The sequence below is a fragment of the Leptidea sinapis genome, chromosome 38, assembly GCF_905404315.1.
Source record: "Leptidea sinapis chromosome 38, ilLepSina1.1, whole genome shotgun sequence".
NCBI lineage: Eukaryota > Metazoa > Arthropoda > Insecta > Lepidoptera > Pieridae > Leptidea > Leptidea sinapis.
This window is the reverse complement of record NC_066302.1, coordinates 5,110,218-5,136,586: the sequence shown is the minus strand read 5'-3', so window position 1 is coordinate 5,136,586 and position 26,369 is coordinate 5,110,218. Positions and strand designations below refer to the sequence as shown.

General features: G+C 38.2%; 1 protein-coding gene across 3 annotated transcripts in view; it reads left to right on the top strand.

The window, feature by feature from the left end:
- Positions 1–26,369, top strand: part of LOC126975822 (ankyrin repeat and BTB/POZ domain-containing protein 2) — a 108,641-nt gene that overhangs the window by 66,922 nt on the left and 15,350 nt on the right. For 2 of the 3 annotated variants that reach the window (XM_050823847.1, XM_050823845.1), the window contains 12 exons: positions 2,540–2,724; positions 9,191–9,381; positions 17,526–17,684; positions 18,671–18,815; positions 20,863–20,977; positions 21,590–21,721; positions 22,074–22,200; positions 22,654–22,799; positions 23,529–23,716; positions 24,372–24,506; positions 24,956–25,143; positions 25,649–25,887. In XM_050823847.1, the coding sequence (XP_050679804.1) occupies positions 2,540–2,724; positions 9,191–9,381; positions 17,526–17,684; positions 18,671–18,815; positions 20,863–20,977; positions 21,590–21,721; positions 22,074–22,200; positions 22,654–22,799; positions 23,529–23,716; positions 24,372–24,506; positions 24,956–25,143; positions 25,649–25,887 (1,950 nt within the window). The remainder of the gene's footprint in view (positions 1–2,539; positions 2,725–9,190; positions 9,382–17,525; positions 17,685–18,670; positions 18,816–20,862; positions 20,978–21,589; positions 21,722–22,073; positions 22,201–22,653; positions 22,800–23,528; positions 23,717–24,371; positions 24,507–24,955; positions 25,144–25,648; positions 25,888–26,369) is intronic. The other variant, XM_050823846.1, reaches the window with a different exon arrangement.

The window sequence follows — 26,369 nt, the reverse complement described above, 5'->3', positions numbered from 1 at the left end:
GTCCCTTTTCATGTTCGTCTTTTCGTCACCAATTCGTCCTCTCATAGATGGATTGCTAAAACCAGATCAACATTGATTGATATTGTACTTCTAGGAGCAGTAAACAGAATGAAATAAATATTCTATCTTGGATTGCCAATTAAGAATTCCATTTGATAATAAAAAGCGTAAATTATAATTCGTAAATTATTAAAGTAATACCAACTTATCTGTCAAGTGGCAAAAATAGGAACTACGGTCGCCATGTTGAAATGTCATTCGACTGTCAGTGTCTACTACTTTCGAGTGTTCTGTGTGTTTTATTGCGATAGTTCTGAATTTTGTGCACATTGAAATTAATTAGCAACACTGAAACGACGATGGCGACACCCATCAGTTCACAGATAAGTTGGTGACACGGTAAAGTTGCGTTTTCCTTTAAGAAATGAAGTTTTTCGATATTAGGGCGGGTCCTGGCTGCAGGTGGTAGCCCTGGGTACGGGTGACCCGACCGATTGGTTTCGCACATCGGGAGCGCATCGCTTCGTCACGCGATATCTCGATACGGGCTAATGTGTATCCGTTAGAATAACAACTATATATAACAATATGAAAATAGTACTCGATAACATCTGCTAATACCTCACTTACTAATCTGAAATCGACATTAGTAAGCCTCACACTCCGTGGCAACGACTGCTTTAGGTATATAGTCTGTCTCTATTATGCCAATATGATACATAGGCTGCACTAAACGTATCGGGAATGGAATATTTCCACTGTTCCTGTCATTTTAAAATATTTTTAATTGAGAACTCCTTGGTTTTAAAAATCGAATACCATTTATTTATTTAATAAAAGATTCTCGGTCCTGTCACAAGGTCTTGTCAAACTTGTTTAGTCGTTGAGAAAATGGAATTGACTTGAGAAAATTCTAGAGCGATGATTTATTATGACTTTTGAAGTGGTTTAACACAAAAACAGTGTGTTGACCGGATGATTTCTGTATTTGGTGATGAAGCCCCATCTAAAACCACAAATTATAATCTTCTGCATTTCAACGTGGACGTGTCAAGCTCAGTGATGATCCCCGTCAAGGTCGTCCAAAAACTGCAGTCACTAAAGAAAACGTTGATGCTGTGCGTAAGCTGATTGAGGAAGATCGACATGTGACATACCGCGAAATTCAGGCAACTTTAGACATTGGCATGAGTCAAATACAAATAATTTTGCATGAACAATTAGGTGTAAAAAAAGTTGTTTTTCCGATGGATACCGCATTTTCTCTGTGAAGACCAAAAAGCGGCTCGCGTTACTTGGTGCAGCAAAGATGTTGAGTCGCCAAAATCTGGCACGAGACATTATTATATTTTTACAGTCGTTAATAAAATGTTCACAAAATATCTATATCTATTTATAGTGTGTATAGATTGATGCATCTACTGTACTCAAAGTCTCTTGTATTTACCTATTAATTTACATTTACTTTTTTTGACTTACGTCGTCATTGAGTATTTGATGTTGGAGTGTTTTTGTTGCGTAGCTTTACATAATACTTATATTGTAATTGAAATGTTGTTTTAAAAGAGTGGCAACGAGTTTCGTGCCACTTCTTGTCATTAAAACTCATACCTTTCCGAAGTGACGGAAATATAAAAAGAAAAGAAAACTTTTAACATTCATGAGTGTCATTTCCTCGACCTACGTGTATAGAGTGATTTTGATTTGATTGAGAAAATATTAGGACGGGTTGCACCAATTAACTAAACGAAGTAGTTAGTAATACAATGACTTAAAGCAGCCCAAGTGAAGTACCGAGAATTCGACCTTGTATAAAATAATATATGATAGTTCCACATATTAAACAGGCGAGGAGAAACATTGGTTCACATTATATAAGCGTGGAAAATACTACAGAATCGTAGAAAATAGGTTTAATGAGGCGTGATTTGTAAAATACAAAAACAAATTAAAGTAACCAAAATTTATATTCGACGCGGGACCCGTGCTTCTCCGTTTTTGTATGTTAATAAATTTTGGTTACAAATTTAATTTGTATAATAAGTCCCAAAAGTAAAGTGTATTACTTTAAAATAACAAATTGTTTAAGTGTATTTAATTATTAACAAAAATAATATAATAAATTATTATTTTTTATTATTCAAACAAAACAAATCTTATAACTATATTTACAATACTACGACTACATAAAATTAAAACTATCATTACGTGGAAGCGTACCAAGAATACTGGCAGCATTACCGCGTTGGATAGCAAGGCTGATCCGTTGACCGAAATAGCTGCCAGCGCTTGGGTTTCCAGTAGCCTTATTGAGGCGCGAAGATAGTATTTTGAACATTCTCCGCGCCTCTGGGCCCCACGGGCCAACTGTCTCGACACCAAACGGCACAAAGATGTATGACTCACTGAGACCAACATATTTGCGACGCTTGCTGTCTTCGGCAGTCGAAGCAGCAGCCCCAGCACCAACTGACGTAACTAATTAATTAACAAATTGTTTATATTGTACGGATGATTATAGATTGTCAAATGCTTGTAGGCCTTCGAGTGGTGGACGTCCGACAGAAGAGGGATGGTGCGGTGCGGGCGTGTCCGGAGCCCGCGCGCTGCGCGTGCGAGTAGCGAGCGCCGCGCCCGCACACGCGCGCCGACTGTCGCCGCCGCCGCACGCGCATCGCGCCACCACGCCACCGGTACCGACGCACTCAGACCCACCTTCAAAACGTAAGTGTCCAGATTACCAGTGGGCGGCTGCTTTGCACAGGAAGCCGACTAGATTATGGGTACCACAACGGCGCCTATTTCTGCAGTGAAGCATTACTGTGTTTCGATCTGAAGGGCGCCGTAGCTAGTGAATTTACCGTGCAAATGAGATTCAACATCTTACGTCTCAAGGTGACTACCGCAATTTATTGTAGTGCCGCTCAAAATTTTTGGGTTTTTAAAGAATCCAGGCAGGGCGTATAAATTACCATTAGATGAACGTGTTGCTCGTCTCGTCCCTTATTTTCATAAATAAAAAAAAAAGCAACTAAGCCAACCGTCCAAAATGGATATAGGTAGAAATTTAATTTGTATACTTAATCCCAGATGTAAGGGATATCACTTAGAAAAATAAACTGTTAAGTGATTTTATATACAAAATACTAAGGAGCTTATTATAAGCATGGCTTATTATTGACGACTTGTCAATGAAAATTGGTTACTGTTACAATAGATTCGATTTCCATTTCTATCTTGCTGTTTCTCCGTTAGAGATGTAATTCTCTCTCGCACGCCTTAGTATATTGTAAGGCATAAAAGGCGTTTATTTTCTCAAAATTGATTCTTTTAGAATTCTTTTTGATGTCATTTCTAATAACTACTAGATACTACTACCGCTTCGGAAACAAATGGCGCTCTGAGAGAGAAGAAGAACGGCGCAAGAAACTCTCCCAGCATTCTTTTTTTGCGCTCTTTTCAATAAAAATGTACAATATTGTACAGTCATCTCTATCGCTATAAAATACTCACAATCTAGTCCCAGGCTGTCCGATCATTTAGATATTCAGCAATCGAGTAATAGGATTTACGACAGAGCCATTTTTTTATAAAACATTCAAATTTCTTTATAGATAATGCCTGAACAGTGGCTGGGACTTTTATTATAGAAGTGTATACATTTACCCTTAAAGCTATTATGTATCTTATGAAGCCTACTAGAATTAGTTACTTAATTTCTTATTTCTTGTGTTATAATAATGAAAATCACTATTAAGAGCAAAAAGGTGACGATTTTTTGTGAACGTTTATTAAATTTTCTTAAATGTACTGACAATGAACAGTCATAATATTTATTTCTTTAAGTTTTTCTTTGAGAGACTGTCTATAACCTAGCTGATATATAGCACGAACAGCTCTCTTTATTCTTCATGTTATCTTCTTTATTTAAGTGTATGGTTGTTAGGTATAAGTGACATATCAAATGCATAATTCATTCCATTTTCAACTTCATTTCACCACTGGAATGTTGACCCTAAAAAGCTTCATAGATGAGCCGATGAACGCGTGTTAAATTTGTGATATAATGTCCCTTCTTAATGTTATAATATGCTTGAAATTGTAGCACCTTCTTCGTGCACGCATATGCATAAAAAAGTTTGGTAAATCCAAATGTGCATGACTTAAGCGCTCATATTATACGTATTTTTTTAAAGTACTTTAACGGCTGTTTTCAATAACCCGTCTATACTTAGTTTAACTTACTAGACGTAGACAACTCTATCCTTATACGCTTACTTACATTTCAATAACATATTGACAGATAGCATTGGACTACCTATAACTATATTGGACATAACTATGGATAGATAAGATCTTGTCATTAAAGGGTAACAGCAATGAATCAAATGAATCCGTAAGTTAAACTATGGATAGATAGGTTATTGAAAACGGCCGTGAAAACATACAAGTTTTCACTAATATAATATAACTTCATTACTTTACTTTAAATTTTCTATACGTTAATAAATTTTGAAGTTAATTGTCATACCGCTAGTTACAGAAAGCATCCCTAAAGTTAATGTTTCATTATATCACATGCTATCTTTGACTGTTAAAATGTAAAAGAAAATGAAGGTATTATGTTTAAATGAAACATTAACTTTAAGGATGCTTGCTGCAACTAGCGGATAATAGATAATTTTGTATAGTATCAGCTGTCTTCTTACGTAGTATTTACTTGATATTTACATCCTCTTTGCAAGCTCTTTTTAGAAATAAAATAAGGCTGCAACGGATGTAAAAATAGCAATTAATCAAAACATTTATATTTTGATTTTTAGGCCTAGGATTTTTAATAGAACATACCTACACGCTTCTCGCTTGGCATTTAAAAGGCCTTTAAGGCCTAAAAATTGTTTTGTCGTTCATCATCAAAATAAGAAATAATCGCTTGTATTTAGATTATTATTTCTTCATGTGAAAATTACACATTACAGTGTCGCTATCAAAGAAAACGTTATATGTAGTGATGGTAGAGGTAACACAGGAATACTTTTCACATAAACTTGTAGCTCACGACACAGATGTAAGTTTCCCATATAGAAGCCTTATATGGTAAGTAGTGCCTTCAGTAAATCCTGCTCAACTAATCATGAACCATAGATATAATAAAATCTAGATAGCGTTCCCTAATTTTGAATTGACCCGTCTGATAATTATTATCATCATCAGGCGGAAGGCGTCAACTGCTGGACAAAGGCCTCCCCCAAAGATTTCCACGACCAACGGTCGTGCGCTGCCCTCGTCCAACGTATTCCGGCGATCTTGACCAGATCGTCGGTCCATCTTGTGGGGGGCCTTCCAACACTGCGACTTCTGTACGTAGTCGCCATTCGAGGACTTTACTGCCCCAACGGCCATCTGTCCGTCGAACTATGTGTCCTGCCCCCTGCCACTTCAGTTTCGCAATCGTTTGGACTATGTCGGTTACTTTGGTTCGCTCTTTGGTTGGATAATTATTATAAGTTTATGTTATTGAGTTATTGTCATGTTAAGTTCGTGAATTTCCTATTATTTTAAGGCAAGGATTGTTATTTAGCTCTTGTATACTTAATCAATGGATTTAGTTTATTTAGTGCGTAGGTACATTCTAATTTTTATATTCCTTATTAAGGCAATGATGAAAATTTCGAGAGTGTCAATGCTGCCTATTATTTATTGTATACCTTCCTAGGTATTTAAGGGTTGTTGAGGGAAGTGGAGAAAGCGTTGGTGCTACAAAAGGTTCGATCCTCGCCCGCTACGAACCTTACTAATGTGTTAGATCAGGCCAAAGTGATCACATACCATCTGGTGCTCTTAATATGTATTCTTCGTCTGTTCCATGAAAAAAAACAATACTTCGTGACATTGACGATCGTGGTAAGACAAGACTGCCTTACGCGCCTTACTGGCCAAATTTCGAATTACACAAAATAAAAGATCTTAAGACAGATATGGAACGTCCCGTATCAGTACTTTTTTGTAATTCAGTAGATAATCTGAATAGATTTTCCTTACTAATATGTTGAGATGTTAAAACTGGGTTTGTTTAAAGATAGCCAGATAGATAACATACATACATAAAATCACGCCTCTTTCCCGTAGGGGTAGGCAGAGACCACTTCTTTCCACTTGCTACGATCCTTACATACTTGTTTCGCTTCGTCCACTTTCATTATTCCTTTCATACATGCTCTCCGGTTTAGGGTACTCTTGACCTGGCCTTTTTTCAGGACGTCCCTGATTTGATCTTGAAACGTCCGCCTAGGTTAGGCCCTTCCAACACTTTCATTCACACTGGCCTTCTACACTTTCTTCGTCAATCGTTCTTCATTCATTCTCTCGACATGTCCAAACCAGCTCAGCATACCTTTCTCAATTTTTGTCACAACATCTTCTTTCAGACCACAACGTTTCCTTATCTCACTATTTCTTATCCTGTCACTCAGTTTAACTCCTATCATACTTCTCAACGCTCTCATCTCAACTGCATTTATTCTGCTTTCATGTTTCTTCTGCCATACCCAACTTTCACTTCCGTACATGAGTGTTGGAAAGAACACCCCCTCATGCACAGCCAAACCAGCCTTATTAGACACCTTCTGCCTGCTCATAAAGGAGTGCAAAGCTCCATTCACCTTGTTTCCTGCATTCACTCTTCTTTCAATATCACTCTCATTCTTTCCGATAGATAACTAGTGCTGTAAATTATATCAATGTAAGCGTACTGTGTTTGTAATTGAAATGAAAGATAAAATCATTGAACCGCAGTGCTCAGTGCAATGCTCTGTCTAGATATATGAACGCATTCTAAGTCAGGAGTGCTTGTAGCCTCAATATATAAATAATCTAACAGCTCGTTAGATAAGGCGGTCCTTTTGATCTGTGTAAAACTAATAGAGATATATACTCGTAGCTCCTGTCAGGAGGAATATGGCGGTCAGTCTTTGACGGTCTAAACATACCAATGGCTATGTAATGTTTGCTGTCGAAGAACATTGCTCACGTTACTCTGTATATCTCATGTAAATCAACACGCCATAAATCAGTAATTAATTTAATAGCGCTATAACTTAAATGTATTCTGCTAAAGCAGGGGATAAGCTTGTTGTAAGACTGGATTTATGGATAAAAAGGGCAAGGCAGCTTCACTTGATATAAGACAAGAGCGTTGTGGAATGAACACGTTCATCCTCCTTTTTCTATAAAATAAAGTGTGTGTGTCAGCTCCGACGCACGACTGGAGTTTACTCCTCTAGAACGATTGCCTTTGAACAGGTACTAAATGAAATCAAGTCCAATGAAGTCGGCTACAAACAGACCAGGCGTGCATTGGTTTTCCAGCAAGGTAGGCATGAAGATCAAACTAGTTGCAGTTGGGCTTAGTCCGACAGCACTAGGTTTTGAGGTCAAAATAATGAAGTTATTTGTGTTACGCGTTTATATATAGTTTCGATACCATTAATTGGTCAACCTAATATTTAAGTTTTTATCACTCTAGGTAGGTACAAGAACCTAATAATATGAAATTATGTAGTTAAAAATTTAGGTATTGTACAGCACAATTTTAATTTATTTAATTATTCATCGTATATTTTCTACAAAATAATTTTATATTGATATGATTTAAATTAAACTCTTCAAAAATGACATAGAGTCCGCTTTTTTATTAGCTTCAGAATATGTTAATTAGTTTTCCTATTGTAGCTCCATAACCAGCCTAGTTTTTTTTATGATTTTGTTATTAAAATTAACTATGATATAGATATTTTCATTTTTACCGCCCTCTAGCGGTAATGACACAAAATGCAACCATTTATGTAATGTAATTCCATGTATTTATGATGTTGCATAAATTTAACATCGATTTCACGATCACAAATAATATTACAATGACGTGATATCGTTTCTTAAGTCACCAGTAGAGGCAGTAGATGTCTCTAATCCAATGTGAACTCTAATTATTGTAATAATATGTATTTGAAACATTTGTTCAAAAACAACTTTAATCTCAATCCATATAATTTTCAAACATACAAACTCGAAATACAAATTATACAGTACAATCGGTCTTCTTATCAATATATTAAAAATAGGCAGATACAAATTAATATTGCTTGAAATATCTGTGATGGAGAAAATTTTGTTCGATCGCTATTACTTTACAATACCTACAAGTAACAACAACACGAAGAACACCGCAAAAACAGTGGTAAGCGAATTTATATCATTATTACCTACTAAATATTAGACCTACTTACAATAATATGTAGAAAAATATGTTAGTTTTGAATCATAATAACTTTAAAAAATTATAGATATTAAGAAAATAAAATACGTTAGATTAAAAATTGTCTGCCTATTTGGCGTGAAATGCGCTATATAGGTATATACTCTTCATATTAAATTAAACATTTAATTAGATGCATAGCTCTTATAAATTTGTATGAACTATATTGAATAATTCAATATTTAATAAATACAAAGCACACACGTTTATTTTATATACAACACATGTCATAGTGTTGTATTCATACAGAATTGTAACTTACTTGGTACGTCTACGTGCTTATCAGATTTTCCGGCACCATTATTTACACCACATTCTTCCATAATTTATAGAATTTTCACTAAACTTTATGAAAGCATAATAATAAATTAATTTCAATAATATAATTAAGCTTCAAAATACAAGACAGTGAAAGGTGCGCGAGAAATGATGCGCACCAAAAACGTTGCTATGAGATTTGATGAGTAGATTTTACTATCCATATTTTTCTCATACCGGGCGCCTTATATGTAAATCGATTCTTTAAGAGTAAACTTCAAAAATGTTATTCTATGGGAAATGTTAGAACGTGAATAGTTTTGATCCCTCTAGACCTAGAAAGCCACAATCTATTTTAAGTTTTTCTCATCAAGACGTTTCCAACGATATACCAATCTGTGGAACGAATCCACAGATTGGTTGTACTGTAAAAAAAGTTTCTTGAAAACAGCACTGTGGAAGAACTTTAGGCATCCAACTTAGATAACTAAGTTTTATATGAGTAATGTAAGGCGAGCTATATTCTTTTAAGTTGATAAGAAGTTATAGCAAGAAATTATTCTCACTAAATACTTTTCATGTATAGATAAAGCCTAAATAACTACAATAATATTTCAGCAAATCCTGAAGAAACCCAAGAGCCGGAGAGTCCAAGCACGGCACAATTGAAGGCAGTGGCTGCAGTGTCGCAGATCACTGTGGCCAGCGCCCCCGTCCGGAGTGCCCCGGTACAGAACAGCTATGCCCTGGAGAGGCGAGTGAAAACCGAGCAGACCATCGCTGAACCAGCTCCCGCTCAGGTAAACAAGGTACCAATTATATAAAAATAATGTGAACTTATGTATGCATGCAAGAAGTTATACTTAGTATTTTCTTGAGACCAGTAAAGTGTAATATTCCACTGCAAGATGCAGGCGTCTATAAACTGGACTGCGACTGTGGCCTGTCTTACATTGGGCAAACCAAACGTAATATCTCAAGCCGACTTAAAGAACACATTGCGGGTATCAAACACAGACGTCACTCTAATTCAGCTGTATCTGAACACATAACAGACGCGTCCTAACCACTACATCCGGTTCGACCAACCAAAAGTTTTGGTAAAAGAGAATAGATTTCTCCCAAGACTGGTACGTGAAGCCATCGAAATTAAAAAACACCCATATTTAAATAGAGAAGATGGTCTTAAATTATGTAACACCTGGGATCCAATAATCTCTAAATCAAAACCCATAACTACACATACCAAAAAAGAAGAGGACACTGTCAGTAAATTTTGCCAAAAACCATCTGTGTACAGCAAACACCACCTCCGAGGAAATAAATGGCGCTAAACTTCATAATGACAACTATGACAAATACTATCTTAGACTCACTTCATCTGCAGTCCCCCTGAAAACGAGATCTGGAAAGGTCTTGAAACGTCGGGTTAGCTAAAATAAAACTGTAACTTTTACGCAAACATCTAATGTGAAACTGTTACAATTACACGCGTGTTAATCCTTTAAAAGTGTCTTATTTAAGTTATACTTCTTAGGCCTAACGAAGCAAAAATCACTAAAATGATTTATTCCTCGTGCTATTCTACGTTTTTAGAAAGAACAATTTTGTAAAATTTTTGCAAAGACGGCTTTGACAATTTATTATTATTGTAATGAATACGGCTGTATGGGCTTGAACCCTTTGCCTGTCCTAATAATGGACGTAGAAACCAAAAAAAAAAATAACAAATGTCGCAAACGTCAGAAAATTTTAGGAACCAACTTCAACCTGTTACTTTTGTGTTACAGTGATGCGCACGCATCTTAAAATTTCACTCTCATCATTTTTTCATAACGCGCCTAAAGAAGTACTACTTCAACAATTACTGACGGACAATGGCGTCAAATGGCGACCACGTACTGAAAGACTCAGTGTAGATATTAGATACTTAATTTAGGGGGCCTACAGGCCCCCAAAATTAAGTTTTGCCCGACGACGCGGACGCCCCAGATATTCTTTACACTGTTAGATCTTCTACAAAATATAAAAATAATAATAATAATAAATATTTATTTGGTACAAAAGCAAAATACAATTTTGCTTATAATTACCCTCGACCTGCAAACTAGGATAGCCCGTAACATGGGGGTCAGTCTCTTCCCGGTTGCACAATGTAAAATGTCAAAGAAAACAAACATCAACATATGTTACAATGTCTAATAATGATGGTTATACAACTAATTATGACCACAGTAACTTTTATTTTATATATAAATACCTGATACCCGGACTTCGTCCGCGTACACGCATGAAGAAGCACGTAGTACTTATAAAAATATTTATTTGTTATGACAAACTTAAGACGTTCATGAAAATTTTGTTTTCAAATTTTATTTGAGCTAAAATTAAGTTTATATTTTACCTGCTGAGAAAGTTGCAAATATATAAAAATTCTAATTAGTTATTCATTTTAAACTATTCTTTCAATTTTATTTTCTGAACGACGGGGGACACATCAAAGGATAAACAAAATTGTTGCTTTTATTTAATTACGAGCATTTTCATATTTATTCACCTTTTAAACCTTCTCTGGACTTTCAAGACCAATTTTTAATTCAAGACCAAAATTAGCCAAATCCGTCCAGCCGTTCTCGAGTTTTAGCGAAACTAACGAACAGCAATTCATTTTTATATATATAGATTTAGGGTGTGTGTTTGTATATAATATATCTGAATAATACAGATTGTCGTGATCTTGTAAATATTCTACATTAGTACGTTTCGAGATGTATTGATTTTTTGTGATAACTAATAGTTAACAACACAAAAAAAGAATTCCACATGAAAAATAACGGATTTATAAGAATAAAAAGCGCCACACACACTGCCATTTAAATAGGCGATGATACTATCAAACGTTCGCCATAATTTATTGCAACCAATTAATATCCGTTAACGCAACCGCTGCTTTTGAATGCTATAAAATATTTTAATGATTGTCATAAAAAACATCCCTCGGCAGCATCATTAAATAAACATTTTATTAAATACTAATGAGCTTCATTAACTGAGTTGTAAATTCAAACAGTTTTAAAGACCTACTAGAGCCGGAACACCTTCATACCTTTCGGTAATATGCTGCCGTTCGTCCGTCCCTTAGTAGATAGAGAAGTTTGATTGCGTGTGACCTACAAGGTTCATTAATTTCGGACTATTCACAAAATTCAAATATTTGTGTTGGCTCTCATTCTGAAAGGCACTTGTGTACACTAGTGTATACCATTATTAATATTGTCTCTCACTATATCTAAGCATTTCTCATATTTATAGTTTCGTTAGATATAAGCTTATTTAAAGTTGAACTGCAATACAAAGCCACAAATTAAGCCAAGACCAAAATGGTTTTTCTAGAATGATCCGGCTCGAAGGACCAAAAGATGTCAGGGTTGTAACAATGAAGCTATAAACTAAAATATCGAAAATAAACATTATTATTAAATCTTGAATGACAAGCCCCGGCTTGTAGTGGACCAGCTTACTATTGGTACAGCTGTTATAATTAAATATCTATTATTTGACTATACAGAGGCTTGGTAGGGTTTTGATGTCCATCTAGTAAATAGAAAACTACCGTGATGCATTTGATTCAAACATTCCAATTGTTTCGTAATTATTTTCTTAGTCTTACTGTAATAAAGTGCTTGCTGAATGCTTGTAATGATATGTTAAACTTTAAATAATTAAGAACTCAAAACAGGTTGAATTTAAGTAATGATGATGCTATTTAAGAAACAACAGTTAGATTAGGTATAAAGTCAATGTTAATTATACTAACGGTAGATATCTGGGTTCAGATTAAAACGAATGTTCTATAACATTATTTCGTACATTGTTAAATGTTCAACACACGCCATCAGAACATCAACTGTACGGTATTTTTGAGTAATGGGCTGTTGTGAAATTGTTACAACTGTGCTATCCGTACATATAATAATCTGAAATAAAAGATTTTGCTAAGCTTACACTCAGCTAAGTTTTACAGTAAATCTCCTTCTCCAGACTTAGTGAGGCGTAGTATCCTCAAGAGACACAAGTGGGGTAGGTCCTGGATAATGAGGGCTTTGAGGCATCCCGCCCTCATTGCGGCGATGGCCTCACACTCCAGAAGGATGTGATTAGGGTCTTAGTAGGCCTCTTGGCAAAATCTACATAGTCCGGATTCACTGAGGCCTATTTTTATATTTGTTTTGCCACTTGTAAGTTGGTCAGTAGACTCCACCTCAATATCAATATTATCTGCTGTGACATCAAAACCTAGCAAAGTAAAGTCACTTCAATCAAAAACAGTAAAAACAAGCTTATGTCAGCGTCCAACGATTCTCTACCTCTCGAGTTCGTAAAGTTATTTCAATAGTTCCAAGTTGTAACAATGTTAAACGCGAAATGGGCGAGCGTGGTCGTTTTCAACCACCATTTAAGTAAGAAAGAAAGGAGAAATGATATAGAAATGACTCAGTACGGTGAATCAGGCTATATAAAGCATTAGATAATTTTACATCTAGATAGACTGTGAAAAGCTGTAAACACGTCGAAATAATAGCTGCAAACTTTTAGTCTCTATTTTCTACAAACGCACGCACACTTAAGCAAACTGACTGACGTATCGCGAGGGTAAGACGTAGCTGTCATTCACACTGATCTTATATCTATATATAAACGAGCAATTCTTGTCTTGTATATATAATCTGAATCTCGGCTCAAACGATTTTCATAAAATTTAGCATACAATGAATTTCGGGGGCGATAAATCGATCTAGCTAGGTTTCAATAAAAAAATGTAGTTTTATCCGTGTTTTAATGAGAAGCAGCTACAATAACATTAGAATACAAAGGTAAATTTCGCCTCTTTATACAAGACTATAATAGCTCAGATGGGACATTGGTTGATCCGGAAAATTCTTACTCCGGTTCGAATCCAGATGTCCTATTAGGTTTTTTTGTTCAAGTTTTGTACATTCTTAAAAATCTGAGCAATGCTCAGTCGTCCGGATATTTGTCATAGACTGATTATTTAAGGCCTAGCCTTATGACTTAGCTACAACGTAGATTGTAGTACAACATAAAACTACTGAAAGAATTAAACCAAAACCTCTCTAAAAGAAATTCCATTTCCATTGACAATAGTTAATTAGTCGGATCGTCGCGATTACGCAGATTACTCGAGCATTCTGCGGCGAAAGTGTAAGCTGGATAAAAACCATATCATTGTGTAGAGCTCCCACGATATCTCGATAGGAAAAGCGTAATCTCTGGGAATGAAAGCGAAAGCCTCCACAATGAGCTTCAACCAGCAGATGCTCCATCATAATAGCAATCATATTACAGGTTATTACGAAAACAAAAACATTGATGAGCGCATTCAAACATTAAGAATTGGCTTGTGAATAACATGACACATTCTCCACTCATTTTTATTTTATTAGCTTAATTGTTCACTCCGTTTCGCGGATGATTATTTTTACAAGAAGGACACTTTGAAAATTTTATGAATTGGTAACAAGTATCACTTCAGTTTATTTAGTTATTTTATATTTAACCTGATTAAAGGGATTTTATGGCTATAGTAGCGAATTTGTCGAGGAATATTATTGAATTTGTAGTTTTGTATTTAATGAATGAGTAATGCATGAATTCAATTTTTAAAAGTATAAGCTATATTAAGTTAAGCTTTTATCATCGCGGAACTTTAACATACCTAATAATAATTATTATGACGGGTATTCACGATATAATATATTTTATTAATTTGATGCCGATATTTCCATCCAATTGCATGAATCGTGGTCGCGTTGTAAATATCGGCATCAATTTAATAAAATACTAGCTGACACAGCAAACGTTGTATTGCCGATATTAAAATCGCGATACAAAACTAACTGTTGATCGTAGATGGGTGATAATTTGAAGCTGTATGTATTTTTTAATGCTGACTCATAATCAAACAAATTAAAAAAAAATGTCAAAAAAAATTGGGCGTGGACCACCCTTAACATTTAGGGGGATGAAAAATCGATGATGTCCGATTCTCAGACCTAACCAATATGCACTCAAAATTTCATGAGAATCGGTCAAGACAAACACCGCGACATGTGAATTTTATATATTAGATATGTCGTGAATACCCGTCATAATAATTACTATGTGGGCGGCGGTGATTACTTAACACCAGGTGACCCGTACGCTCGTTTGTCCTCCTATTACATAAAAAAAATTACTATCATTAAAGCTGTGCTAGGTTTTATGAGATTTGAGAACAGTGTTGGATTGAACGATGTATATATGATGTATGAAAAAAAAAACAGTCACAGATAAAATATAAATGCAGGTACAGAAGTTTCACTTTGCCTTCATCGAGGACCAATCAGACAAGACCAAAATTACCTTACTTATGCTTGCGCACGATGACCTTATTTCCTATTTAGATACCGAAGTGTAATGTTTACTTTTGTATTTTATGGTTTTATTTATGACGGGAAAGACGAGCAAGACGTTCAGCTGATGGTAATTAATAGGCCCTGCCCTTTACAATGCAGTGCCGCTCAATATTCTTGCAAGACTCAAAAATTCTTATTGCACTCGTCACCTAGAGACATAAGATGTTAAGTCTCATTTACCCAGTAATTTACTATTTACTAGCTACGGCGCCCTTTAGACCGAAACACAATAATGCTGACACATTACTGCTTCACGGCAGAAATAGGCGCCGATGTGATACCCATAATCTAGCCGGCATTCTGTTCAAAGGAGCCTCTATGGGTAAATGCGATAAGTCGCTTCTTACGATAACCTGGCGCCTGGGACTTCCCTCTTCTGTGCCCCGAGTAATCAGGGTTTCTGGTTCTCTATGTTTAAGAAGGCTTGTACTCCGATCAAATACTCAAAGAAAAGAAAATATGTACTGGAACTAAAGACTAGATTAAAACCGGCAGATTACCGTTTACCAACTAGATAAAAAAGACGTGTGGCACTCGGGGACTGCCGCGGTAAAGCTATTGCATAGCATTTTTTATCAACTTATTCAATTATAATTATTTATTTATTTTACGCATATAAGCAGAATTTTTTTGATAAAATTAATTTTAAAAAAGCAAATGGTTAGTGAGTAAAATTTAACTTGCAAGATTTGATTACAGACAGACAACGTGCTATGCAATAGCTTAAAAAATTGTTTTCGGTGTTATTTTGCGGAATTCCGTAATTATTCAAATTTTATGATTTTTCATGACAATTTGTTATTTTTTTTAAAGTGATAACCCTCACCTTTGGGATTAACTGCTATCTAATGAAAACAAAATTTTTGGACGAGTCTCGTATCGTTTATAAATTTTGTGTTCAAATTTAATTTGTGTAATTAATCCCAAGAGTGAGGCTTATCACTTTAAAATACATAACAAATTGTTTAGATTTGAAAGAGCGACATCTCAATTTAATTAAATCAACTGTAAAGTAGATTAAGCCACAACCTGAGAGTTGAACAAAGACATATCAAGGAACTTTACGTCACTCGAACTGTTGACTCTGTGGAAGACCGCTCGCACGAAACGCGAGAGGTCGCGGATTCGAGTACCGCATCGTTCATTAATATTGTTTTCAAATTAAATTTTTGTGATTTTTCATGAATTCCGCTAAGATTTGTTCCGGTTAGTTTGAACCAATTCGACACAAGTCTCACCTCTACACGAGGCATCATGGAGCCACCGGTTCGATCCTCGGTTGGATCCCGCCACGTACCAGTGTGTTTAAGTTTTCAAATTCACATCGATACCTTAGTTTACCAGTGTGAGGCTCCTTTGCACAGGAAGCCGGCTAGATTATGGGTACCACAACGGCGCCTATTTCTGCCGTGAAGCAGTAATGCGTAAAGCTTACTGTGTTTCGGTCTGAAGGGCGCCGTAGCTAGTGAAATTACTGGGCAAATGAGACTTAACAACTTATGTCTCAAGGTGACGAGCGCAATAATAGTGTTGCTCAGAATTTTTGGGTTTTTCAAGAATCCTGAGCAGCACTGCATTGTACTGGGTAGGGCGTATCAATTACTATCAGCTGATCATCCTGCTCGTCAGGTCCGTTATTTTCATTAAAAAAATATATATTATGTATTAAACAAGAAGCTTCCAAACTGCACTTTTTTTTTCAGATGAAAGCTAAGGCGCTAATAAAGATAGTATAATTCTTCTGCTTGATATGATTTCCGATCACAAAGTAATTAGAACAATGTCAACGAATGCGACTATTAATAAATTAAACGACACAGTATCAAATATACCGGCCTCATACATATATAATTCATTATTACTCATCACATCACAGTCTTAAACTGTAGTTAGCCTTGCGAGAATTTTGTTATTGAGACGGCAGTAACAGATAGATTGGAAGTTACTGATAAACTCTAGTAGGTAACCGAGTTTAACTGTAGGTAGATTATTGAGACCGGCCGTAAGATTGTAACACGCCTGCTACAGTGCAGAGTTGGGCTAATTAATACTGTAATAATTTAAACTGTCTAAGATAACTGTTACAAAAATGTAATCATAAGTTACCCGACGCCCTTCCGTTTCTTGCTTATACTACAATAGCTTAGATAAATTATACATCTAGATATCTTGCTGTTAGACAACGCACGACAACTGGCTCGGTTTCTTACTTTAGTGTGGGTGACAAACTACGTCACACACTCGCGATTCGCGCGAGTCAGCGCAACCAATAAAATGTATACAACTATATAGGGAGTTACTCACCTGGTGTCCGATTGGTTGTGGCACCGTGAAATACAGCCCTTAGTCTACGTGAGTTGCTGAAAATAGAGTTTAACAGTTAGCTGGTATTTTTTTTTTCAACGTGTTCACAGCTATCACATCCTATTTAGACGTAAAATGATCTAAGTACAATAGCTATGTATTGTTATTTACAGAATGGAGGTCGAGAGTGTAACAGCAGTTCTGATGAGAATCGTTCTTCGGGGCACGCCTCGATGTCGGACAGCGGAGGAGGGGGGGAAGCAGCCCGCGAGGAACCGAGGCGCTCCAAGCAGGTTCCGCATGCTAGGACGAAGCACCGGCCGCACAACAAGGTGAGGACGGGACATTATAAGTGCAATTTATATGTACTAATAAATGAAGAACCGGTTTTTTCGTTCGGTTACACTGCGAAAAAAAGGACCCGAAAGACAAAGTATTTTCTTTGATTAACGCGAGTGTTACACATTTAAATAAAACACTTTGAAAGGATTAAAACGCATGTAATTGTAACTGTGGTTTTTACATTAGACTTTTGCATATATAAGTTGCATTTTTATTTTTATTTTAGCTAGCCCAACGTTTCAAGACCTTTCCAGATCTCGTTTTCAGGGGGACTGAAAAATCTAATGTAAAAACACAGAATTACACGCGTTTTAATCCTTTAAAAGTGTTTTATTTAAATAGACCTGAAAGATACTCCTCAAAAAGACATTATGTTCACCATCAAAATAACAACTGCAAGCCACACTAGTAATAGTCCAAAATCCCAGGGCCACCAGACGTCACGTTCTTAGTACATACTAACACTACTTAATTGTCCACATTTCCTTCGTCAGAAAATACGTGACGTCTGGTGGCCCTGGGATGTTACTCTATAATAGTAATACCAGGGGAGCGTGTAGACTCTTAAATGAAAAATTGGGAAATTTAGATATGTATAACATGTCACTGGATTGGAATATGGTTATGGTATACTGGTTCACTGGTAGGAACATCTGTCAAGACCTTATATTTTGGGAATTTTAAGATAGGCACAAATTAAATTTGTAACCAATATTTATGAACGATGTGCTCGAAGCCGAGCTTCTCTTCCGTCCGAGTGCTCTGTGTATGTGTCTCCAACGAAGCCAACAGTTCGAATGACGCATGGATCGTAAATCTTGTTATGTCTTGTTCAAGTCTCAGGTTGTGGTATAATGATGGTATATAATTAATCCCAGAAGTGACTAATATCAGTTTAATATAACAAAGTGTTAACAAAAGGCACAAGATAATAATAAATATCCGAAGAAACTTAGCATGCTTTATTAAATTCTAGCTGCAGTCACCATGGCCAGGGGGCGGAGGGCTTGAAGACATCCGGTCTGCCATCAAGCAGTTGACTCTCAGATCACGAGACAGCAGCAGCACAGCGACAAGTGGAGCTTCGAGTGCTGGCGGGGGCAGTAACAATGGAGCTCAGGGTAATCAGGTTACCAGCAATGGTACACCGTTAGTTCTAGTAAGAGTCCATAAGATCTAGAATTAAGGCTGAGATCTATAAAGCGTACATAGACTTTGCTAAGAGTTTACTCACGTTAAACTTTGCTGAGTGTGAGAAAACGCGAACTCGACTTTTGCATTGGGTTATCTTCGCTTAAGCTCAGCATAACTTCTGCTGCAAAATAATTATAAAAACGAAATCAAAGATTATGCTAAGTTACTCAGCTGAGTTTTACGTAAGTAAAGTGAAAAGTCTAAGAACTCTGTATATATCACAGCCTAAGAAACATACACAAGGACAGGGTACCGACCCTCCTTTACAAACCATTTGGAATGTACAGACTGGATGCTATGCAGCTTATTAGACTTTTACGGAAATTTTGTCATTGCTAGAACACTAGAGATTTCAAAAGCGACTGGATGTCGGCGTGTCGTTTTCTCCTTAAAGTGACTATATTTGCAGTCCAAAGCGAACAACTGGGCAAGAAGAAAGTTTCCAACTTTTATTAAGTCCTTAATCTTGACTTCTAGCCCAGCTTGCATATGTTTGTGCATTGTGACCAGATGCTAAGTCTTGCGTAGTCAAATGTAGGTACAGTTTTAAAAACCGCATTGATAAGAGATTTCACAACACAATAAATAGTAAGACAGTTTTATAAAACAGTATGTCTGAGGTCTTCAGTTATTTTTAATAAAATGAATCGTTTAACTCCTTGATAACACACAACAGTTTTTTGGGTCTATGAGCGTACACTTTTTGATTTTTTTTGTGAAGCGTTGTGATCAGTAAAGAAGATATTTCTGTACTTCCTCCCGAGTCGGGACGAGTGCTTCCTGTCCCGACTTCTTCTTCTTCTTTAGCTATAATGTGATTCCTAAATCACATATCGTTGATATTCGGAATACCTTGCGCTTTGTGCTTGTCGTCAATTTATAGAACTAGCATGTCAGCACCATATTTCAGTTAATTTTTGATGAACGTGAAAGAGTTCTTAGAGGAATCTTCATTTCTCGCAAAATTCTTCTCTCTCGAGAAGGTCGCGGAATGGGGTAAATTGAACCTTGTCTAATTTAACCCCCAGAAGACCCAAGTTTGCGCGTTTACCACTATAAAACCTCATTTGTCTTATCACCACTCTTCGACAACACTTCCCTTAAAGCCTCTGGGTCTCGAAATCTCGAGCGATTGCCAATTCCGTGGCCATCTGGAGGGCAAAGCCAAATTGGCTTCGAAGAAACTGGGGGTCATTAATAGAGCACGGCAATACTTCAAGCCGGCCCACATTCTAGCGCTCTACAAAGCGCAGGTCCGGCAACATATGGAGTATTGCTGTCATCTCTGGTCTGGCGCATCCCAGTATCAGCTCGATCCATTTGACCGCGTGCAACGTAGAGCAGCTCGAATTGTCGGTGACCCAGTGCTCTGTGAACGGCTTTATCACTTGTAGTTGCGTAGAGACGTCACTTCATTGTTTGTCTTCTACCGCATTTATCACGGGGAGTGTTCCGAAGAGCTGTTTAACCTAATTTCTGCCGCCGAATTCCACCTTCGCATGACACGCCACAAGTTCGGATATCATCCCCACCATCTGGATGTGTGGCGGTCCTCCACAGTGCGGTTTTCAAGGAGCTTTCATCCTCGCACCACAAAGCTGTGGAATGAGCTTCCTTGTGCGGTGTTTCCGGGACGATACGACATGGGTACGACATGATACACCTTCCTTAAAGGCCGGCAACGCTCTTGTGATTCCTCTGGTGTTCCAGAAGAGTGTGGGCGGCGGTGATCACTTAACACCAGGTGACCCGTACGCTCGTTTGTCCTCCTACTCCATAAAAAAACTGTCTACTGTGGTAATAAGCTAAACGAAAGACAAAATGTCAAATGGCGTAATTCGTATCGATCTTCGGATCCGAAACACTTTAGTAATAGAATAGTGTACGCTTCGTCAACCGATACTTCTTATTTCAATTTTGGTAATAGGGCTCCTGAGATAATTACATCAAATCACAATGATCTCACTGTGCCAGATAACGGCAGTGCAGCAGATGCTCGACGACGTCGCGTTCCGCTGGTCCGGCAGCCGTCACTTGACACCAACGTGACCAGTGCCGACGAGTTCGTCTGGGTCGACTCACATAATAGGTGAGCTGTTCATTTTATATTTACAACAAGCTGTGCCTGTGACTTCGTTTCGCTGCCCTCCGCACAATGCCGTCCTGCAACTATGCTTGAATGCATTTAATGTATATTGAATGCTATGAAAACGGAAAAACAGCACCCATAACGCGGCTAGACGCTATGAGGTTTCTAAATTTAAAACTTAAAATCTTAACAGTATATGGATTAAAAGATAAGATTTATATTTATCAGTAATTGGATTTTGAGCCCAGCGAATGGCTTCTACGAGATGCGTGCACTAACATACAAACTAACAAAAAACAAGACAATAATGTCAATAATTGTTTTAACGGTCTGTTCTTTTTCATACTTATTTTCTATCTTTAAGTTTTTATAATTTTGTAAGCAAGAGTTTTAATACACAAAATCACAAGTATTGTGTCGAGGATTAGAGGATCGGCTGGAATAATCTCTTAAAGTTGTGTTGAGATATGGGTTCCTCTTAAAATCTTAATATCTCATCACAACCATTGCACATTCACTACATATTCTCTAAGGTTATGTGCGTGTTGTTTACGAGTTAATTACTGTGTCAGCTATTTAGTATGATGAAGCATAAAATATCGTGTAACGCAGGCTAGTCGAGCTCCGGTGCGTGCCGTGGAGTGCGGGCGACATCTCGCGAGCGCTGCAGACGGGTCGATGCCGTGACGTCGCCGGGCGCTTCTCCACTGACGCTCCGCCCCGCCTCGCCTACCTCTTGCAACGGTTAGTACACTCACTATCAGGATCAGTAAATTATTCGTTTTCTTTTTTTTCGAACTACCTAATTGGTCTCCTAGATCCTTTTAATCCATTAAACAATCTTACAATTGCTGCTTCCTGGGCTTTGTCTGGATAAAAAACTATTCACAGCTATACGAAATGGGCTGTAAATAAGAAGTTCCTGACTAGTGCAAGCAGAGGAGTTTTGTAAAGAATTATTTTAGTGAAGAGCTAAGTTAATCTCAGCTTACTTATGATGTATGATTTTGTGCGTACTCCGCGCCTATGTGACCTGGGATTTAAATATCACTGCGCCTTTTAATGCTATTAGTTATTAGTTTTTGCAATGTTACAGCGCATTAGTTCGAGTTGCACGTGAAGCGCAGCGTCTGTCACAGAACTTCGGGTTCTGTTCGAAGCACGAGGTGGCCGGCGCTTTCCGGGTTATTCTCAGCACACCCTTAGCTGAATCTTGCATAAAGGTAAATATTACGATGAAGAATTAAAATTCAATTTCGGATTTAAAATCATCTACTGAACGTCAAATACTACTCGTTCTACCTAGAGCCTCCAGGTTTTAACTCACGTCATCGACATTGGACAAACTCGGACTGTGCAGTGTTATTGACTTTTTCTGTGAGGAAGTTCGCAACAATAGTGCGTAGGACTGTGCTATAATAGGCCATTATAGCGGCGAATAATTATAGTAAGCGTTAATTGTGAGATAATAATACCGCATACCGGAAGACGCAGTGTTGGTAGACCCCCACAAGATGGACCGACGATCTGGTCAAGATCGCTGGAATACGTTGGATAATGGCAGCGCAGGACCGATCATCGTGGAAATCTTTGAGGGAGGCCTTTGTCCAGATGTGATGACGATGGTGTTGTGAGATAGATCTCTGTACCATCAATTTGACACTCCCTCCCCCCAGGGATGTCAGCGAGCGGCAACGATGTACGCGACGTCTGGTGGCGCGGCGCGCAGACTGGGATCAGCAACGCGTGCGCGCACCAGCCTGGTGCCTGGCCGCTTCCTGCGCTGGATGCTGGACGTTCGCGTCGCATCCTTCGTACACGAGTGAGTGCTGCTGACTATTATTTTTATAGGTTAGGTTAGTTAGCTCCAGTTTTTCTCACTCCTACATCTAAAATATTCCAGCGTGAATAGTTGGCTGTATAAATACTCTACGACCAAAAACTAGCCTCCTTGGATCTTTACAGGCTTGTCGGATGGTATCGGGGTTGCTAAATATGTTTGCCTGATGTGAATATAGGCTGTCGCATTCTAGAATAACGAGAGTGATGATTTTTTTCCGCGTTAAGTGCTCTGCGTTCGTGATACAGAATGGGATGCAAGTGTCTGTTCAGAGAGCAGCCAATAACCTGGCCACGATTTTTTACGATGAATCAGTATTTTGACTTGTTTCGGCTTTGGAAATATCTAAATATAAATAACAATCCAGGAACCTACACGATTAGCGGCCGTTTTTAATAACCTGTCTATCCTTAGTTTTACTTACTAGAGGTAGACAAATCTATCCTTTTACGCTTACTTACATTTCAATAACGTATGGACAGATAGCATTGGACTATAACTATATTGGACCTAAATATGGATACATAAGATCTTGTCATTAAACGGTGACAGCAATGTATCCGTAAGTTAAACTAAGGATAGAGAGGTTATTGAAAACGGCCGTAAATCAACAGCAATACCAAATGATGCATATAATTAAATTCGTTTCGACCAATAAAAATTTGACAAAAGTTATATCCAATAAGTAATTATTCGTATCCGATTTTTCAGATACGCTGCGATATATTTATGCGCTGGCATAGAAACTCTACTAGAAGAGATAGTTGTGATAGTTGGCGCTGCAGCAGCCAACTCCCCGATAACTCCAGCCAGCATCGACCACGCCGTCGCAAACTGCGCCCACTTGTGGGGACTCCTACAGCCCTACAGTCATCTAAACGCTGGCAGAATAGCATCCGGTAAATATCTCATCAGACCAGCTCGCTTCTCGTCCATAAGCATGATCAGCTGATCGATTTGCTCAGATACATTTAGTTGAGACCGGAACATGCAAGGCAATGGTTTTCATATGAAAGCGAAGGTTTATTGCCGCATGAATAATTAATTCACAATCATTGAATGATGATTGATTGCGAAACTGAAGTGTTAGTGGGCAAGGCACCTGGTTCGATGGACAGATGGCCGTGGGGGCAGTAAAATCCTCGAATGGCGACCACGTACCGGAAGACGCAGTGTTGGTAGGCTGATGTACAAGATGGGCTGACGATCTGGTCAAGATCGCCGGAATACGTTGGATGAGGGCAGCGCAGGTCCGATTTTCGTGGAAATCTTTGGGGGAGGCCTTTGTCCAGCAGTGGACGTCTTCCATTTGATGATGATGATGAATAACTAAATATTTTATAATTTAAATATTAAATTACGGAAATTATCGACGAACACAGCCGTGGCTAAATTCCTTTCGGCGTTCCGTCTGAACAACGGACCACATACACATTATATAAGTACAGATTATATCGTATGAAAATGCCAACTTATACATAATAATTGTTAAATTCTCCGAAACTAATCGGTACCCACGTAATAATAAATAATTTAATAATAATTGTGTTTAAGGTGCATTGTCACTGTCTCGGTGGGAGTCAATGAGCTCCTTGGGCTCAGGATCCGGTTCATCATCAGGCGCTCCAAGACCTGAACATAAGCAACTAGGCCTTAGTCATGATTCCGGCATAACCACAGGAGGCTCTGGTATGTATTTAATGCATGCAACTATTCGATGACCTAATAGTCTAGTGGTTAGTAACCCTAACCTATATGTTCAGGTTTCTCGGAATAATCAAGGCAAGTTAAAGGCAAAGCATTGAGTTATATAATATTGTGTTGATTTCCGAGTTATGGATGTTTATAAACATATTATTAGGAACAATGTTGGTACGTTGAATATTCGCGAGAATTCGATACATACTTACTGGCTTAAAGGAATTCTAACCTTGATATCTGGTAACACCTCTGTTTACAAAACTCCCTGTTTTGTAAACAGAGGTGTTACCGGATGTATACTTATCTATAAAAAAATAAATAAGCCATGATTCGAACACAAACATTCCTATTAATCATACCATTTGGTCACCATGTCCTTTATAATATTGAAAAGATGTATAGAGTTCTGTTTTGCTCAATTCTTGCTGAATATTCAGGCACTTCGGGTTCAAACACCAGTTCGGGCACATCATCGTCGGTCAGTTCTGGTGCGTCGGTGTTACTCACCACATGCGCCGGGTCTGCTGCGGAGTTGAGAGCTGTACTCCGACAACTGGGTTCGCGACACCCGCCGCTGTCTCCGCAGGCTGAGCGAGCGCTGTACTACTTCATGAGGTGCTCTCAGGTAATGGTCATCCATGTCATCAGGCAAATACAAGGGGGAACTTATTTGAGATTCTCGTTTAACTGGATCATCTTAACTCTTTTAAATAACACGTTAGCCTATGAGAGGACTACGTCAGCGATGATTAACAATATCTAACCAACTACTGAGATATTTGTACACAGACAGATGATATGTATTCAGTATGAAAGGATGGTAGCAAGGCGATTATTGTCTGACTATTGTAGATACATCTTAACCCTTAATTTCAGGCGGGCCATCTGTTCCGTTCTTGATTGATTTCTATACACATATACGTATTCTCTATATATATATAATGAAAATAGTCATTGTTTGAGAGTCTATCACGCCTAAACCACTCATCGTATCGAGATGAAACTACCACCATTCGATGCGAAATTTATCCTAGATCCTTGAATTCCAATGTTCCTTCTATTTAAAAGTGGGCGGGAACGGCCAGTTATCTTATATAAATTATTGTTGTTTGAAATACTTGTGTACGTAGTTGGAGCACAGCACGAGCGGGTCGGGTGCGGGCGCGGGCGCTGCGTGCGGCGGCACCACGGCCGGCGGCCTGTGGGGCGAGCGCGGGGCGGGAGCGCTGCCGCCGCTGGGCGAGTGGGTGAGGGTGGCGCGAGCACATGCGGCGCTGCGGCCGCCGCCCGCCGTGCCCGATGCCGACGATGTGCTGCAGGCCGCGCGCCTGCTGCTGCCGCACGCCGACTGTCCTCCGCGCCCCGTCACGTGAGTGTCCACCATCCCCCGTCACGTGTGTGTCCACTGCGCCCCATCACGTGAGTGTCCGCTTCAGCATCGACATCGACATTTACGTCCGACAACATCTTCCATCAGTGTGATTCTTTGGCGTTGCTTAGGGATGTGGATTATTTCTACATCTTTTACCGTATTGATCACGAGGAGTGGTCAGAGGAGTTGTTCGGGTTGATGCCAGCAGCCAAACTCCACCACCGAATATTATGATAAAATACTAAATTCCGCGCGTTTGCAAGAAATTTCTTATCTCGCACAGCCAAAACTATAACTCCCAACTTAACTGGTGTTGCAGATGTCCATGGGCGGTTGCCCGTTTGCATCTTTTTGTAGGATATGACTGCCGATGGCACCACAGACATAATATGATACAATACCAAGTCTCTTAGTTCGATTGGGATGTGATAACCAACACCATTTTGTCACCGTTATGAGCAGACATTGCCACTTATATA